The 20,107-nt window shown below is 37.1% G+C and overlaps 1 protein-coding gene across 1 annotated transcript in view; it reads left to right on the top strand.

Moving 5' to 3' along the window:
• Window positions 1-20,107, top strand: part of AUH (AU RNA binding methylglutaconyl-CoA hydratase) — a 371,318-nt gene that overhangs the window by 146,351 nt on the left and 204,860 nt on the right. Inside the window, exon 4 of the mRNA XM_007949073.1 lies at window positions 13,020-13,106. Coding sequence (XP_007947264.1) covers window positions 13,020-13,106 — 87 coding nt within the window. The remainder of the gene's footprint in view (window positions 1-13,019; window positions 13,107-20,107) is intronic.

Genomic DNA, 20,107 nt, shown 5'->3' with positions numbered 1-20,107 from the left:
TTGGTTGAAAATTTTTCTCTTTCAGGGTTTTATATATACCATCCCATTGCCTTCTCGCTTGCATGGTTTCTGCTGAGAAATCAGAGCTTTTTCTTAGTGTCTGTCCTTTGTACATAACTTTTTGTTTTTCCCGTGACGCTTTCAGGATTCTGGTTTTGTCTTTGGTTTTGATGAGTTTGATGATGATGTGTCTTGGTGATTTTCTTTTGGGGTCTGTCCTGTTTGGGGTTCGTTCGACTTCCTGAATGGATATATTCTCATCTTTTGTCATTTCAGGGACGTTCTCCTCTAGCAAATCTTGGACAATTTTCTCAGTGGTTTTGTTTTTCTCTTCCTGTTCTGGAATTCCAGTGACATGTAAGTTATTCCTTTTGATGGTATCGCACATGAACCTTAGGCTTTCTTCATTTTGTTTTCATTTGTTTTCTGATTGATCCTTTTCCAAAGAATTATTTAGGTATTTGTCTTCAATCTCATTAATTCTGTCTTCCATCGCATCAGTTGTTCTCCTTTGCCCTTGCAATGTGTTATCTATTTCTGACAATTTAGTATTAATCTTCTGGATTTCTATCGGTAGATTTAGAATCACTTTTAATTTTTCATTTATTTTGTCATTTGTTCTTATATTTTCTTCCAAAATTCTTCTGATATTTTTTCTGTGTTTCCTTTGTCTGCCTCTCAGTCCTTTGAAGATACCTAAAGATAATTCTTTTGAATTCCTTATCAGAGAGTTCTAATGCTGCTGTTTCCTCAGGGATGTGTTCTTGGTCTGTATCCTGCTTCCTTGTTTTTACCACTTTATCTTGCTTCTTTGTGTGGACTGTGACGGTCTGCTGTCTCCGAGGCATCGTGGCATTGTTGTATTTAGATCTGTTAACTGTTTGTGAAGAGGTGCCAAGGGTGATTCGGCCTCTTGGTCATTTTTGTTCGTTGGCCTGTTGGTGGAGAAGGAGGTAGTGGCTCTCGCTCAGTAAGTGAAGTTGCAGGAGGTGTGGGTGTAGTTGTATCTTATGGGGACTGTTATTGTCTCCCACTCAGTTTGACACAAATTACAATTGAATAACCATCAAAAAACTAAAAGCACATGGACAAAAAATACACCATGTAATCACATAGGAACAGTAACCAAAAAAAGATAAAAGGGAAAAAAAAGAAGAAAACCTGCAATATCTGGGGATAATGCACTAAGAAAAAAAAGTGGAGAAGAAGAATAATAAAAGAAAAAACATGGGAAAAATGCCAAAAGAAAATCAAGTAACAGAGTTAACCATGAGAAAAAAGGGGGAAAAGAAAAAAAAAAAAAAAAACCTTAAAGGAAAAAAAAAAACAGTTCAGGCAGGCACAGGGAAAAGAAAAAATGCTGAAAACTAGGACCTGGGAGGGGAAGATTAAGAATAAAAATAAAAAGGACAAAGGTATTAATAATATTAGTTGTTTTAAAACAGACAAATGCAAGCAAACTAATCTCCAAAAAAAAAGAAAAAAATAAAAATAGAAGAAGACAAAAAAAAAAAATCGGTGGAGGACAGGGCAGGGCACTCAGGCCGCTTCTGAGCACACAGACTGTGATGGAGTTCCTGTGGGCCCAGAAGGTAGGTGGGAGTGGGGGATGGCCGCACCTCCGTTCACCAAGCGGGTGTTGGCTATAAGAGTAACAAGAAGAATGTCATACCTTGTCAGTCTTGCAGGTCCCGAGTGTCCTTGGGGTTGCTGGAAAGCAGAACGTCTTCTTAAGTCCCAGGAATCTGCAAGAGCACTGTCTCTTTAAATATCCAAAATAGTCAAGCCACTTTTTAAACCTTCACAATGGCAGCGCCTTCTGGACCGGCAGAAGTCCACAGCTCAGCCCACTTTTCTCTTCACCTTCTCTGTTTGTTCCCCAGCCACCGTGCACAGTCCTCCGTGCAGTTCCTGGCTAGCAGGGTGATTTTTAGGTTAACTATTAGGTCCTTCCACCACTCGGGAATCTGCAAGCTGTCTTTGCAGTCAGGATCGCTGCCAGACTTCAGCTCCCTCTGTCTCCTTTTTTGGTATTTTCACGCAAATTCTTCTGCTAGTTGGGGTTTAGTCCACTTGTATATCCTTCCATTCAAGGGTCAGGGGTCCAGGATTATCTTCTGTGTCTGTGTTAATTGGTTTCCCTTTTCTTTGTTGAAGAGGGTTTGTGCAAGTCTTTCTGCCTAGTCCGCCATCTTGCCAGATCTCTCAAATGGTACTTTTAACTCTAACTTTTTAAGGAATCACCATACTGCTTTCCACTGTGGTTGCATCAGTTCACAATCCCACAAGCAGTGTTTGAGAGTCCCAATCTTTCCACATCCTCGCCAGCATTTGCAGTTTTCTGTCTTGCTGAACTTTGTTACCAGTTCTGGGGAAAGATGTTATCTCATTGTTGTTTTGATTTGCATTTCTCTAATGGCTAATGATCATGAGCATTGCTTCATATGTTTTTTGGTCACCTGAGTATGCTCTTTGGTAAAGTGTCTATTCATGTTTTCTGCCCATTTTTTAATTGGATTATTTGTATTTTTGTTGTTGAGGTGTTGGAATTTTCTATAAAGTTTAGAGATAAGTGTCTTGTCAGATATATCATTGCTGATTATTTTTTTTCCCAATCTGTAAGTACTCTTTTGACTCTTTTGGATAATTCTGTCTCTGGAAGCACATGAATATTTAATTATTAGAAGGTCTGGTTCATCTTGATTATCTCCTACTGTATGTGCCTTTTGGGTTATGCTTGATATTCTATTTATACCATGGCTAAAGCACTTGACTGCTACCAGAAGGCTGGCGGTTCAAACCCACCAGCCACTCCTCGGAAGGAAGGTTGGGCAATCCTACTTCCGTAGTGATACTGCCTCGGAAACCCAAGGAGGGTTCACTATGAGTCGGGGCTGACTCGACAGCACATAACATATCATGGGCCCCAAATTTGCCCCTACATTTTCCTTGTGTAACTGTATAGTTTTAGGTTTCACATTTAAGTCTTTGATCCATCTGGAGTTTATGGTGTAAGGTACAGATCTTGTTTCATTTTTATAGAAATGGGCATCCAGTTTTGCCAGCACCACATATTAAATAGACATTCTTTTCCCCATTTAATGGAATTTGGCTCTTTGTCAAAGATCAGGTGACCATAGGGTGATAGATCTTATTTCTCGGTTCTCAATTCCATTCTGTTTGTCTTTGTGTCTGTCATTACAGCAATACCAGGCAGTTTTGACTACTGTGGCTGTACAGTGTGTTTGGGGAGCCAGCAATGTGAGAACTCCTACTTTGTTCTTCTTCTTCAATAGTGCTTTGTTTGATCAGAGTTCTCTTTCCTTTTTATATGTTATTGATTGGTTTTTCCACATCCTTAAAGAATGTTGATGGCATCTGCATTGGGATTGCATTGAATGTATAGATTGCTTTGGGGATAGAATTGACATTTTCACAATGTTCAAGCTTCCTATCCATGAACATGGTATGTTCTTCCATTTATGTAGATCTTTTATGGTTTCTTGGGAGCTCTGGTTGCTTAGTGCCTAAGGTATTTGACTGCTTACCAGATGGCTGGCAGTTCAAACCCATCAGCCACTCCTTGGAAGGAAGGTTGGGCAATCTACTTCTGTAGTGATACCACCTTGGAAACCCAAGGAGGGTTTGTTATGAGTTGGATCTGACTGGATTGCAGTGGGGTTTTTTTTGGTGTGGTTTCTTGAAGTATTCTCTTATTGTTTTCTTTGTATAGGTCTTTTGTGTCCCTGGTAAGATTTATTCTGATGTGTTTTTTTTTTTTTTTTTTTTTTCTTTTGGTAGCTATTGTAAATTGTATTGATTTCCTTATTTATTTTTCAGCAGTCTCTTTGGTGTTGTAGAGGGATCCAACTGATTTTTGGATATTGATTTTGTATCCTACCATAATGGTAAATCTCTCAATTAGTTCCAGTAGATTTTTGACTGAGTCTCTTGGGTTTTGCAGGTGTAGGATCATATCATGAGCAGACAGGGATGGTTTCACTTCTTCCTTACCAATTTGGATGCCTTTGATTTCCGTTTCATGCCTTTTTGCCCTAGCTAGGACTTCATATACAGTGTTGAATAGAAGTAGTGATAGAGGGCATCCTTGTCTGGTTCCTGTTCTCAAGGGGAATGGTTTCAGTCTCTCTTCATTAAGAACAATATTGACTGTAGTTTTGCATAGATGCCCTTTATGATGTAGAGGAATGTGCCTTCTATTCCTATTTTTCTGAGAGTTTTGATCAGGAATGGGTATTGGATTTTATCAATGCCTTTTCTGCATTAATTGATATGATCATGTCGTTCTTTTGCTTTGTTTTATTTTTGGGGTGGATGATGTTGATTGTTTTTCTAATTTTGAACCATCCTTGCATACCTGATATGAACCCCACTTGGTCATAATATATTATTTTTTGATATGCATCTATATTCATGAAGTACATTGGTCTGTATTTTTCCATTTTAGTGATGTCTTTGCTTGGTTTTAATATCAACGTTGTGCTTGCTTCATAAAATGAATTTGGGAGTTGTGATAGTTGGAGCTGAGTGTCAACTTGGCTGGACCTCAGTTCTGTGTGGTTGTTCCCATGATGAAATCGGATGACTGTGTTCTTTGTGGCCAATCTGTTCAAGGGGAGTTTCCCTAGAGGTGTGGTCAGCTTCCAGGATATCCAGGGACATCCTGGGAAGAGAGACATTCTTCTGTGGATTGGGATTCTGTTGTGCTGCCTACAACTGTCCGTGAGTGAGCAGTCCACCATTCAGCCTGGAGATCTGAGATTCATCATTTGTTGGAGTCAACAGCTGGTGTACTGTCTGCCAGCTTTGAGCTTCTTGGCCCCTGTGGTTGTGGAAGCTAGGAAAAGCCTCCAGCCTGATGTTTGTTTCAGGGACTTTGGACTTGCCGGCTTCTATAAGTTTGTGAGCCATTTTCCTAAGATAAATTTCTCTCTCTCTTTATATATATATATAAGCTTTGCTGTTTTTTGTTTCTCTAGAGAACCCGGTCTAACACAGGAGTATTCCATCCTTTTCTGTGTTCTAGAACAGTTTGACTAGGATTGGTGTCACTTGTTCTCTAAATGTTTGGTAGAATTCTCCAGTGAAACTGTCTGGGCTAGAAGTTTTTTTGTTGGTAATTTTTTGATGACCTGTTCAATTTCTTTTGTTACGGGTCTGTTCAAATTTTCCTCCTCATTCTCTGTTAGTTTCAGTATGTAGTGTGTTTCTAGAAATCTGTCCATTTCTTCTGGATTTTCAAATTTGTTGGAGTATAGTTCTTCATAATATACTGATAAAAACCAATAAAAAACTCAAACTCACTGCAATTGCGTTGGATCCAACTCATGGCGACCCCTCCCTGGGGTTCTGAAGTAGAATCACTACAAAAGTAGATTGCCCAATATTTCTTCTGAGGAGTGGCTGGTGGGTTTGAACCGCCAGCTTTCTGGTTAGAAGTCACATGCCTTTGGCAATACACCACCAGCATCCTGCAACTCCAGATGGATCAAAGACTTAAATGTGAAACTTAAAAATGGAAGTATCCAGTATCTTTTTTTGTTTCATTTGCTTTTGTTGTGATGTCACTCAGTTTATTTCCTATTTATTTTATTTGTATTCTCTCCCTCTTTTCATTTGTTAAATATGACAGTGGTTTGTCAGTTTTATTAGTCTTTCAAAGAATCAATCTCTAATCTTGTTCATTTTTTTTGTCTTGCCTGTTTTCTGTATTATTTTTTTCTGCCAGAATCTTTATTTTTCCTTTCTTCTAGTGTCTGTAGGCTTTTCTGGCTGTTTTTTCTCATTGTTAGGGATGTTTGTTCAAGGCGTTGATTTGGGCTCTGTCTTCTTTTTTGATGTGTGCATTTATTGCTATAAATTGCCCTCTGATCACTGCTTTTGCTGTGTCCCAAAGATTTTGGTCTGTTGTGTTTTCATTCTTGTTTGATTCAAGGAATTTTTTTATTTCATTTTTAATTTTTTTCTATTACCAAGGAGCTCTGGTAGCATAGTGCCTAAGGCACTTGACTGCTAACCAGAAAGCACCCATCAGCCACTCCTCGAAAGGAAGGTCGGGCAATCTACTTCTGTAGTGATACCACCTCGGCAACGCAAGGAGGGGTCGCTATGAGTCGGGGCTGACTCGACGGCACATAACAACTACAACAACAAGTTGTTCTTAAGTAGGTTGTTACTCAGTTTCCATGCATTTGCTATTTGTCCATTGATCTTCCTATTGTTGATTTTTAATTCGATAGCATTGTGATCTGAGAAGATGCTTTGCAGTATTCCAGTGTTTTTAAATTTATTAAGGCTTGCTTTATGGCCTTACATAGTGTCTGTCCTGAAAAATGTTCTACGCGTACTGGAAAGTAATGAATATTGTGCTGTTGTTGTTGGGTGAAGTGCTCTGTTGATGTGTAGAATGTCAAGTTGGTGGATTGTATTAGCTCTTCTGTGTCTTTGTTGAGTTTCTTTCCAATTGTTCTTTCATTGAAAGTGGCATATTAAACTCTCCTACTATGACTCTGGATTCATCTGTTTGTCTTTTCAATTCTGTTAACATCTGATTTATATATTTTGGGGTTCTTTCATTGGGTCCCTAGGTATTTATTATGGTTATGTTTTCTTGTTTGATTGATCCTTTAATCATTATATAGTGCCCTTCCTTATCTCTTATGGTGTTTTTTTTGTCTTAAGTAAGTCAGTTTGATCAGAAATTAATATTGCAACTCCTGCTCTTTTTTGGTTGCCATTTGTTTGAGATATCTTTTTCCAACCTTTGATTTTTAGTCTATTTTTGTCTTTGTGTCTAAGATGTGTCTCTTTTAGACAGCATATTTTGATGGGTTATGTTTTCTTATCCAGTCTGCAACTCTTCGTCTCTTGAGAGGTGCATTTAATCCATTGCCATTCAGCGTAATTATTGACAAATATGAATTGGTTGCTGTCATTTTATTATGTGTTTTTTCGTGGTGTTCCTGGTTTGTTTGTTCCACATGATTTTAAGTGCCAAGCTCATTTTGTTTATGAATTTTGTTATTTCCTTCATTACTGTTGTTTTAGTTTTTATAAATATTTGTGCTTGTCCTCTTTTTTATTTTGATGTGAAAATTTTATCATTTTTCTTTGAGGTTCCCCTATGATTTATGATTTTTTCCCTAAGTTTGGAATAGTCCGTTCTATCTTGCAAGTCTTGACTTCCTCACCATTTAGAGGTTCTGTAACTACACAGTTTGTTCCTTCTTTTTGGTTTATAGTTGTCAAAGAGGCAGGGAGGCCATATCTTCTGACCTCCTCTAACCCCAGAAGATGTGGACACAATCATTATCAGCAGCCTAAGGCCTATTCTTGAAAGGCCAGACTTGGAGCCATCCTCCAGCTCTCCTACTAACCTTGACACCAACCATTCCTTCTGCAGCACCCACCACCTCTCTGTTGGATTCGATGATTTGCTGCAGTGGCCACATGGAACTCACAGATTATCAGGTTTATTAAGGAAGCAACAGGGTACAATTCATGTTTAGTAATATGCTTAGTCTCTCTCAGCCGGCCGTCTCACTCAGCAGCCGGCTATCTCACTCAGTATCCGGCCATGTCTCTCATCAGCCAGCTGTGTCTCTCAGTAGCATGGCTCTCTCAACAGTGTGTCTCTTGCATCTCTCTCAGCAAACCCATCTCTCAGCTGTCAGTCAGAGAGACTCTCTCCTGCCTATAGGAAAGCTCCTTTTAAGGCTGGCAGAGTGGTCAAACTAACCAATTCCAACATCAGAATTCTATACACCTGAGAGAGAGCATGAACTTTCCAAAAGATTGCTTTGTGCTCGTTCAACAGAAATAGACCAGGTAGATAACTTTAACTATCAGCTACTCAGATGCTCATGGCAAAATGGGAACTACAAAGATTATGTCTAGAAAAGCCATACTAGGTAATTTACTACATCGCAGTAGTTGTCTTCATTTGCCAATTGATGTCTCTGGTTCTCTGTTTACAGTCTTGTAAACTTATTTTTCTTTGGATACCTCCATAACTGGTTTGATTTCTGGGTTATGTCATCATGTGTATTAATGGTCAGTGGTTGTTTCCTATTATTGGTTCTCTGATGACAGGACACCCTTTAGTATCTCTTGGAAGGTTGGTCTGGATTTAACAGATTTCCTTAATTTCTGCTTATCTGGAAATAGCCTAATTTTACCATCATATTTGAGGGACAGTTTAGCTAGGTATGTAATTCTTGGTTGGAAGTTTTTCTTTTTCAGGTTTTTATATACACCATCTTACTGCCTTCTCGCCTGCATGTTTTCTGCTGAGAAATCAGAGCTTAGTGTTATTGGTTGCCCTTTGTAGGTAACTTTTAGTTTTCCCTTGATGCTTTGAGGATTCTTTTGGTTTTTGTGAGTTTGATGGTATGTCCTGATGATTTTCTTTCCTGTTTGGTGTTCATTGGACTTCCTGAATGGATATATTGTCATCTTTCATCATGTAAGGGAAGTTCTCTTCCATGAAATCTTGTACAGTTTTCTCAGTGGTTTTCTTTTTCTCTTCCTGTTCAAGAATCTCGATTACACATAGGTTATTCCTCTTGATGGTATACCACATGGATCTTAGGTTTTCTTCATTTTGTTTTGATCTTTTTCCAAAGAATTATTGAGATGTTTGTCTTCAATCTCATTAATTCTGTCTTCCATTGATTTGATTCTACTCCTTTGTCCTCTCAGTGTGGTATCTATTTCTGAAAATTTAGTATTTATCTTCTGGATTTCTGTCTGTAGGTTTTGTATCATTTCTGATTTTTTAATTTATTTTGTCATTTTGTTCTTGTAATTTTTTTCTGAAATTGCCCTAGGGTTTTGTCTTTGTTTTCCTTAATTTTGTCAGTGTTTTCCTTGATCTGCCTCTCAGTCCTTTGGAGGTACCTAAATATAGTTATTTTGAATTCCTTATCAGGGAGTTTAATGCTGCTTCTTCCTCAGAGGATTGTTCTAGATCTGTATCTTGCTCCCTTGTTTCTACTGCTTTATCTTGCTTCTTTTTGTGAACTGTGATGGTATGTTAATTCCCTGACATTGTGACTTTGTTTTATTTATATTTAATTGGTGATTGTATCTAGAGTGATTCTCCCAAGATGTTTGTTTTCTTTGTGTCTGTGTGTGTGTTTTTTTTAGGTTGTATGTGAGTAAGCAGGCTACTATGTTCCTCTGTTTCCTAGTTGGCAGCATTTATGCACTCACCTCCTGTCTCCTGGTGGATGTGATAGAGAATGAGAGTGGCTGCACAAGGCTCTGATAACTGTTTGTAAAGAGCAGTTATGGGTGAGTCAGGATGTTATTGGTGGTTGTGTATCATTGGCCAGTTGATGCAGAAGAAAGTGGTGGCTCTCAGTAAGTTGAGGTGCAGGAGGTGTGGGTGTGGCTTGGTCTTATGGGCATGGTTACTGTTTCCCACTCAGTTAAAGAAAAGAGAATAATGAAGGAAGAAATGCTAAAAGAAAAAGAATAAGGAGAACAACACGAAAGAAAAAAAAAAAAAGGGAATCAGGAAAAGAAAAGAGGGAAAAAGCCAAAAACTATGACCTGTTAAGGGAAGAAGAAAGAATAGTAATAAAGTGGACAAAAACAGAAAAAAAATTTTTAAACAGACAAAAACAAACAAACTGTAAAAAGAAAAATAAATAATCTTGGCAGTGCAGGGCACTTAGACTTTGTCAGGGTGTACAGATTGGGATGGGATTCCTGCTGGCCCAGAAGGTGGGTGGGAGTGAGTGATAGCCACACCTCTGTTCACCAAGAGGGTGTAGGATATAACAGTAATGAAGGGATTGTTGGACCTTTCCAGTCCTGTGTCCAGAATGCCCTTGTGGTCCCTGGCAAGTGGAGTGTATTCTTAGGTCCCTGGAATCTGAGAGAATGCTGTCGCTTTAAATATCTAAAATAGTCCAATTACTTGTAAACATTCAAAATCACTGTGCCCTCTGGACAGCCAAAAGTCCATAGCTCAGCCCATCTTCCTCTTCACTGCTTCCCTTTTTATTCACCAGCCACCAGTGCTATTCTCCACTCAGCCTCTGCCTAGCAGGGATGATTTTCAGGTTAATTCTTAGGTCCTGATACTTCTTGACAATATCTAACCTGTCCATGCCGTCAGGATCACTGCAGCTCTGTATGTCTTCTTTTTTGGTTTTTCATGCAGGTTCCTCTACGAGTTGGAGTTTAGTCCACTTCTGTATTTTTCCTTTCAAAGCTCAGGGCTCCCGGATTATTCTCTGTATCTGTGTTATTTGATTTCGTTTCTCTTTGTTGAAGAGGATCTGTGTAGTTTCTCTGCCTTTTCTGCCAACTCACCAACACCTCCTCTAAGCAAAATTTTATATTCCCAATTTAAAAGTATATTCTCAATTCTAAATGACAGTGATTTAGACCTTTTTTGTATGTCTCAAATAGATCCTACTATTTTACAATTTGAGGGCCCTAGTGACTTTTTTTTCCTTGTCAAATTTTAGTTCTTCATGGAAAAAAATTAACCATGAAGACATATACCAGACATACAAAAAGTTTTAAAGACTAACATAATGAATACCCACTCAAACCATAATATATTATAAATAAAATTGAAGTCCTTTGTGAGCCGATTGCCTTTCTCCCTTTCTGCAGAGATAACCATCAACTTGAATTTGATGTTCATCATTTCCATGCATGTAATATCCCTAAACAATATTCTCCTTATTTTTCTCAAGTTTATATAAATGTTTTCATCTTGTTTATCTTTCTGCAATTGTATTTTTCCTTCAACATTATTTATTAGATTTATCTATGTTTATACTCATAATTCATTTATTTTCATGCTACATAAGTATTTATTGTATTTTTATGTATATATTATATAAGTGTGCACTAGTTTTATTCGTTCTCTCTGGATGTACATTTAGGTTACTTTTAATTTTTTGCTATTCTATATAAACGGCATCAAATATGATTGTACATATTTCCTTGGTTATATGTTTAAGAGATTTTCTAGGGTATATTTACTAAAGTATTGATAAATTATAGGATATGCACTTTCTCAGCTTCAGTTTTCACTTCTACTACAATTGAGTAAAATTATTGATGCTCTAATCATAGCAAGTAGTTCATTAACATGTATACCCCAAAACCAAACCAAACCAAACCTTTTTCCACTGAGTTGATTCTGACTCATAGTGACGTTATAGGACAGAGTAGAACTCTCCCATATGATTTCCAAAGCTTCAGTCTTTACAGAAGCATACTGCTATGTCTTTCTCCTACAGAGTAGCTTGTGCATTTGAACCAATGACCTCTATGTTACCTGCTGAATACTTAACCTCTGCAACACCAGAGCTCCTCACTAACGTGTATCACACACACACACACTCACTGCTCTCAAGTTGGATGTGAGTCATAGCAACCCCTCCTTGGGTTTTCGAGGCAGCATCACTACAGAAGTAGATTACCCAGTCTTCTGAAAAGTGGCTGGTGGATTTGAACCACCAGCCTTCTGGTTAGGAGTCAGATGCCTTAGACACTATGCCACCAGAGTTCCCTGATAACATGTATAGTCAAAATTAATTTTTATAGGCTAAATAAGAGATTAAATATCCAAGTATATGCTTAAAACTGGAGAAAACCAAACCCTTTGCTTTTGAGTTGATTCCAAACTCTGTAGGACAGAGTAGAACTGCCCCAATAGCAACTCTGTAGAATAGAACTCCCCCATAGGGTTTCTAAGGCTGCAAATCTTTTATATATATATATGTGTTTATATATATATATATATATACACACACCACATACACACACACAGAGAGAGAGAGAGAGAGAGAATATACATATGGGAGAGAGAGAATATACATATGGAGCTCTGGTATGTAGTGGTTATGGCATTTGGTTTCTAACCAGAAGGTTAGGGGTTCAAACCCACCAGCTACTCTATAGTAGAAAGATGAGGTGATATGCTTTTGTAAAGATTTATAGCCTTGGAAACCTAGTGAGGGGTCACTATGAGTCAGAATCAACTCAATGTCAGTGAAAATACCATAATGTTACTTTGCTGTAATATTTGAAGAATCAAAAAGCAAACCACATTCATTGCCATCAAGTCAGTGTTCTGACTCATAGCAACCCTCATTGGGTTTCCGAGGTGGTAAATCTCTACGGAAGTAGATTTCCCCAACTTCCTTCTTCAGAGTGGCTAGTGAGTTTGAACCACTAGCCTTCTGGTTAGTAGTCAAGTGCCTTAGGTATTAAGCTACCAAAACTTTTCTCAGGTAGGTTTAATTTTTTTAGTTTTAATTTTATCAAAACAAATATCTTTGTTGAGCCATAAGAGCAAGTGATCCCTTAGGGAATCCATATGTTTATTTTTTTTCCTCTATTCAGAGGTTGTATCACAATGCTGTGATGAAGTCCCATATTTCATAATATGAAATGATCTCATTGTACATGCTTTAAAGCCAGTGATTCTCAGATGTGGTCTTCAGTCAAGAAGATTGTCATCCACAAAGTAAAAAAAATGATTTTCATAACACTAAGACATTACCTTTTCAGTGTCGACATTTGCACTGTTGGACGAGTGCAATGGTGTATAAAACTTGTAGTATCTTTGCAGATAGTAGAACCAATCTAGTGATTTATGTTAATGTTAAAATGGGCATATATGTTATAAACTGAATAAATATTTTTAAAATTTCTTAATTTCAGTTTCTAATGCAGTATAATACACACAAACTAATTCCCTTGTTTGGAGTGTAAAAGGAGACCAAAAAATTTGACAACCTCTATTTTAAGCATGTGTGAGAACCACTCTTTTAAGCATGTGGTAAATTTGTGAAAAAATATTTCTGCTTTTGGTAATCACTGAAAAAGAAAATTTAATATAATTCCTTTAACAGATGAATTCAGTTGATCTTTAGTTATATATGGATTTTAAGTACATTTTATATTCTTTGACTTAAAATTTTATTTATAAGTAGTTTATATTTGTTAAATAATATACTTTGTAGGTGCTGACCTTAAGGAAAGAGTCAAAATGCATTCCAGTGAAGTTGGGCCTTTTGTCTCCAAAGTAAGAGCAGTGATTAATGAGATAGGTAAGCACAACTTAAATTCTCATTTCAGCATACTGAAGATGACCTTAAATGTCACATTTAAAAAGCTACACACTGTCTTAGTATGTAAGCTTTGAACAAGGTATTTATATAATTAGACAATCATAACTTTCAGCTGTTTATTTTAAAACAGCACATAATATATCTAAGTTTATGCTTCTCAAGTATGGTAGCTTGGCATATGAAAATGTTTATTGAAAAATAGGTTATCATTTGGTGTAAGTCTTTACTTACAATATCCATATCTCTTGAATAACTGTACACATAAACATATTCATAGATTTGGAATTTTTTCTGTATAAAAAGAATCATATTATGTTCTAAGAGTTGCGAATTTTTGTGGAAATTTTTACATGTCAGTAGATATCAATCTATTTACTGCTGTAAGTGATCTATAACATAGTCTTAAACAAATATTTTAATTATTTTTTTATTTGACGGAGATTTAGGTTTCGAGGTTGTTTTTTGCATTTTTTTTTTTTTTTTTTTTTTTTATGGTTTCTAATTAAGCAGTCACTATGCTTATCTCTCTAATTTGACAGCAATTTTTTTTTTTTTGGTATGCTCGTATCTAAGTATGTGTTTTTTATAGGATAGATTCTTAAGCATGTAATTACGGTTTTAGGGATCACATTTAATAAGCTCTAACAGATTGTATTTCAAAAGGAGTATAATAATTTATATACCTGTCAGTTATGTAGGAGCTCTGGTGGTGTAGTGCCTAAGGCATTTGACTTATAACCAGAAGGCTGGTGGTTCAAACCCACCTGCCATGCCTCGGAAGGTAGTTGGGCAATCTATTTCTATAATGATACCACCTCGGAAACCCAAGAAGGGGTCGCTATGAGTCAGATCTGACTTAAAGGCAGTGTGTTTGTTTTTTTTGGTCAATTACATGCAAGTACCTATTTTCTCATACTCCTTCTGGCATTTAATGTTGCTAGTTGTTCTGATTACCTAGTGCTGAGCTGACAAGAATATACCACAAATGAGATGGTTTTAACAAACAGGAGATTGGAGCTTTAAGTCTGAGTTCAAAGTGCCAGGCTCTAGGGCCTAGGTGAAATCCTCTGAACCTTGGGCTTCAGCTCTGCTTCCTTCTCTTGGCCCACTGAAGGTTGAGGCTTTTCTTCACTCAGACCGTGCTGGCTGCTAAGGCTGACAAGCCCAGTTACAAGTAAAAAGGCCAAACCACACGGCAGGCCATTAATTCAAGTCCATTGAAAGTCTCAACAGAGCATGGCAGGCTGCTGAACAATGACTTGGGTACATGCAGGGCTCAATCATGCTATAAACTAGAGACCATTCCCAAATCTGTTTCTTATATACAGGAAGCAGATCACATCCCCAAAGCAGCTACTCAGCTGCTCCAATAGATTCCACCCTGGAGTTAATTACCAGTCTCACCATGGGGAATAACTACATTCAGCTGCCCAACCACTCAACCAGGCCCCACCAGGTTGACCCACAAACTTAACTACCACACTAGTTTTTAAGTTTTGCTGGAGTAAAAAGCAGAAACATGTTACCATTTTAATTGCATTTCCCCAAATGCTTGTGCAACATTTTATCTTTTTAAAATAGGCTTGCCTTTCCTCTTCTGTAAATTGCCTTTTCATACCTTCTATCTTCCTTATTTAATAACTACTTACTTATTAATAAGGCATTTTTATATTAATTCTTTGCTTGTTAAATATATTGCAGATGCTGTTTCCTCACGTACTACTCTTATTCAATTACTATAGCTTTAAAGTAAATTTAAAATTTTTAATACCTAGAGGGTACTCAAGGAACTCTGATAGTACAGTGGTTAGTGGTTATGGCATTTGGCTGATAACCAAAAGGTCTGTGGTTTGAACCCATCAGCTATTCCACAGGGGAAAGGTGAGGCAGTCTGCTTCTGTAAAGATTTATAGCCATGGAAATCCCTGTGGGGCAGTTCCACTCTGCCCTGTACAGCGGCTTGCCATGAGTTAGAATTGACTCTATATTAGTGGAGAGTAGAGGGTACTAGGATCCCTTCATCATTTTCTATTTTTTCCTTGAAAATATTTTTGGATAATTCACATACATCAATTTTTCCAAATGAATTTAGAATTTATTTTTTTAAATACAAAGGGGATAAAAATACTGTATTAAACAGACTCTGGTTAGAGTTTAATTAAATCTGTATAATTATTAGGAAAGAATCGACCTATTTATGTATGTCAAATATACCACAAATGGGATGGCTTTAACAAACAGAATTTTATTCTCTCAGAGTTGGAGGCTTTAAGTCCGAGTTCAAAGTGCTGGGCTCTAGGGGACTGGGCTACTTTTGTCATTCTGGTAGGTGTGGTGGTAGTGGTAGTAGTTGTTTCTAATGTACTCTACTGGGTTCATTTTTTAAAAATATTTTGTTATAAATGAGATTCATTTTCTTTTTTTGTGTCATAATTTTCTGGTTTATTAGGGCTATATTTACCTTCAGAGGATGAGTTGAAAAGCATTTTTTTGTGGTGTGAATAGGTAATAGAAAAAAGTAATTTGTTATTTGAAAAATTGAAGTATTTAAACATTTTGGAAAAACGTGTGGTTTTGTTATTATTATTTCTGGATTAGATTTTTAAAAATACGTTTCTGATTTCTGGAGTGGTTCATTAGCTTAGTCACTTTCCTACCTCTTTTTATCCTGTGCTAGTATTATCTTACACTCTTCCCAGTTTCTGTGTCTAGCTTCACCTTCATTTTTAGATGGCTTCTGGGATAGAGCAGAAACTTTCTGTAGAAATTGGTCACAGAGCTTGATATTAAAAGTAAAATTTGATGCCGCCTGTAATGAAACCAAAACTCTTATGATCTTGAGGGAGTGAAGATTTTCTTAAAACACAAAATATAACACATAAAAGGAAAGATTGCTGAATTCTACCAAATTAGAATAAGAAACATGTTCATTAAAAGACACTGTGAAGAAAGTGGGGTGGGGGGGGGAGGAGAGAAAACAACCTACAAACTGGGAGAAAATACCTGGGACACATAGCTGATAAAAGATTCATGTAATATATTCATGCATACACGAATGCATGTATAATATATATCACATACATACATCTTTTCAGAAAAGAAAACACAAATGAAAATCTATATATTTACACAAGAGGAATGGGGAATAAACTCATGAAATGATTGACCTCATTAGTAATCTTATAAATGCCAATTACAACAACCATTCAATGATGCCAACTCATAGAGACCCATAGGTTTCCAAGGCTATAAATCTTTATGGAAGCAGACTGCCTCATCTTACTTTTGTGGAGCAGCTGGTGAGTTCAAACTCTACACCTTTTGATTAGCAGCCAAATGCCTTAACCACTGAACCACCAGATCTCCTTATTTAGACCACCAAACCAAAAAAACAAATCCAACTGCTCTCGAGTCAGTTCTGACTCATAGTGACCCCATAGGTTTTCTGAGGCAGTAAATATTGATGGAGGTGCTCTGGTGGCATAGTCTTTATGGAAGTAGATTGCCCCATCTTCCTTCCAGAAATTGGTTGGGGGGTTTGAGCTATCAACCTTCTGGTTAGCAGTCAAATGCCTTGGGCACTGTACCACCAGAGCTCCTTAATTAATACCACAGTGAGTGCTATTTTACATCTATCAAATTAGCCAAAAATACTTAAACTTGATAATACCAAGGATCAGTGAGGAAGTGGATCACTAGGAAGCTTTATGCACTTCTACAGAAATTATGCCACTAATGAGAGTATAAATTGATATAGCCCTTTGAGAAAGAAATTTGGCATTGTCTTACAAAGTTTCAACATCCACACCCCTTAAAGTGCAATATTTGACTTTTTAGGGGGCAAATATATTTACGGATGTGGAGACAGGCCTGGTGGATCTATTTGTAAAAAAATCAGCCTTTGGCTTGCAAGCAGCCATCTAGATGCAACAATGGGTCTCTTCTCATCTAGAGCAAAGAAGAATGAAGAAAACCAAAGACACATGGAAACAATTAGTCCAAGCGACTGGTACATCATGTGATCCTCAGCCTATATGACTATGAGACTAGAAGAAGTAGATGGTGCCCAGCTACTGCTGTCAACTGCTTGGAGGGGGACCTCTGTAGGAGATTCTGGATAGAGTGTGAGAACAATATGGAACAAAACTCAAAATCATTATTAAAAAAAAGGACCAGTTTTGCTGGTCTGATAGAGCCTGATGGAACCACTGAGACTATGGCCTCTAGATGCCCCTTAGGTCTGGAATTGAACCCACTCCTGTGGCTTCCAGCCAAACAAAAAATGGGCATATAAGCTAAACATTTACAATCGATAGATACACTCCTTGGAGAGATCAGTTATGGGAGAAAAGAAGAGCTGTGTATGCACAGGAGTGCATGGGAGGGAAAGACACAGGGAAGAGGTAACTATGGGGAGGAAGTGGAAGGGGAGCTGTTGCATTGTGGGAAATTGTAGTCAATGTCATGAGACAATGTATGTGAGCTGCTGTATGGAAAGTGAATTTGCTCTATGAACTTTCACCCAAATCACAATTTAAAAAAAAAAAAAAAAATCAGCCTTTGGGGCACAACCCTATGGAGCACAGTTCTACTCTGACACACATGGAGTTGCCGTGAGTAAGAATCAACTTGGCAGCACCTTTATTTATTTATTTATTTATAGTATTTAGAGGGGTAGTTTTAAGACTTTTTTATAAGACTCTATATAATTTATAACACAAAATTCATGGTGGTGGTTACCCTACTGGATTTGGGAATGCAGGTAGAAGAATAAATGAAGAACATAGTGGTAGATATGGTATTAGTTGTGACTTAGTTCTTATTCTGCATAGTGGTTTTATGGGAGTTTATTATCATGCCTCACTACATGTGTATGTTACATATATTCTTTGTCATTCTTAGGTGCCATTGAGTCAGCTCTGACTCATAGCGATCCTATATACAGCAGAAATACTGCACAGTCATGTGTTATTCTCACAGTCCTTGCTATACCTGAGCCCATCATTGCAACCACTATGTTGATCCATTTAATTTGGTACATGTAAAGAACATACATTTTTTACATGTATCAAATTAGATCGAATTTTAAAAACATTCATCAATTGTGAGTTCTTTAAGCATTTTTATATGTGTTACATTCTTTCATGTGCCAAATTAGATCAATTTTTAAAAAATTTATCTATAGTTCTGCAAACATTTTTTATATTATTTCTTTATTATGTATATATGTTGTTGTTGCTATGTGCCGTTGAGTTGACCCCGACTCATAGCGACCCCTCCTTGGGTTTCCGAGGCAGTATCACTACGGAAGTAGATTGCACCATCTTCCTTCCGAGGAGTGGCTGGTGGGTTTGAACCACTTCTGGTTACCAGTCAAGTGCCTTGGGCACTGTGCTACCAGAGCTCCTATTATGTATATATACATATATAATTCTTATTCCTTCTTTTTAGGAGAAGGCAAAATTCTAGATATTTAGAAAATATCTCCTAGTTTTAAGGTTTTTCAAGGCGAGGTGGGGAACAAGGACTCTTCTGCAAGTCAAACACAGTGGGTTATGGACCATATATTGTACATAGGCCTCCAACTTATTTTTAGGCTTTTATGCCACTAATTCTTCTACATAATTTGTTCACTGTAAAGAAGAGTTTCTTAGGATTATATTTTCCCTGGGAGGAAATGGCTTAGCTGGTGGGTATTAATGGATGCTGGTAATGGGGGCTCCAGCAATGTACTCAAGGGACATTTTCATATACAGCTTTCAAATAATTAACTCCCCTGGCAGTGGTGTGTTGGGCCAGGTCATACTGAATCAAGATGATTGTTAAATTTTCAGGAAATTTTTGTGTCCATTGGCAGTTTGAAACTGGCCAATAAAAGAGTGTTAGTAATGTTAAAGATCAGAGTATATCTGCCTGTTTGCTCTCACTTCTCCTTCATGCCCCTTTTATATTTGCATTCTCCACAACAATAGAATTTCTTTCTTGGATATCGAAGGACAAGTGTGTTTTCTTTTAGAGAATGGTGACTTCCTGTGCTCTGGCTGTCTTTAATGAAAATGAGTTTGTAAGGAGCTTAAAGGTACTGGACTTATGTGAAGGCTATTCTGTTTTGTTAAAATAGCTATCAGAAAAGAGTTCTATAATATATATATATTTGTATCATATAATTCCTTACTTTAGTGCTCATAGTTTCATAGAAATTCTATTCTTGAAAAATTATTTCAAAATCCTAGAACAAAATTTCAGTTCCTTTGCTCTTTGCAAAGAAAAAAAAAAGTCATATGGCCCTTCCTGAGCTGTTCCATTCTAACCAAATGGCAAATTGCTTAGATTTCTCGAAGGTTAATCTTTATTACAGCTCCCCTTTTCCCTTTAAGCATGGAGTGTCTTAGTTGAAAGCAATAAGCTGGATATTGACTACTATTCTACAGTTTTGTTATTGGAATCAATCTCTTAATAGGCTAGGTGTCTTTGTACAAAATTATCTTTTATGTTTTTATTACTCCATGATTTTTCTTTCTAACATCTTTATCTTAAAGCTTGAAATTACACTAACTATACAGGCAGTCCATGGGTTACAAATGTCTGACTTACATACAACTCATAGTTAAGAACCAAACTATATAAAGACTATTATATTACAAAATCAAGGTACATCCAATGGTTCATAGTAGCAAACAGGCACCACTTTGTGACATGCATCAAAACATTATTACTACTGTATTATTATGTTAAATAAGTTTTAGTATATCTAGGGTGTTTCTTTAATGTTTTCTATGCATAGGAATAAGTCAGAATGTGTTAATTATCACTGGTGACTGGAATGCAAAAGTTGGAAACAAAGAAGAATCACTGGTAGTTGGAAAATTTGGCCTTAGTGACAGAAATAATGCTGGAACTCGCATGGTAGAATTTTGCAAGACCAATAACTTGTTCATTGCAAACACCTCTTTTCAGCAACACAAACGGTGGCTCTACAC

Source organism: Orycteropus afer, unplaced genomic scaffold (assembly GCF_000298275.1).
Source record: "Orycteropus afer afer isolate SDZICR_OR568_19922 unplaced genomic scaffold, OryAfe1.0 scaffold00236, whole genome shotgun sequence".
Taxonomy (NCBI): Eukaryota; Metazoa; Chordata; class Mammalia; order Tubulidentata; family Orycteropodidae; genus Orycteropus; species Orycteropus afer.
The sequence above is the reverse complement of the archived record's forward strand: the minus strand, read 5'-3'. Positions and strand labels throughout refer to the sequence as shown.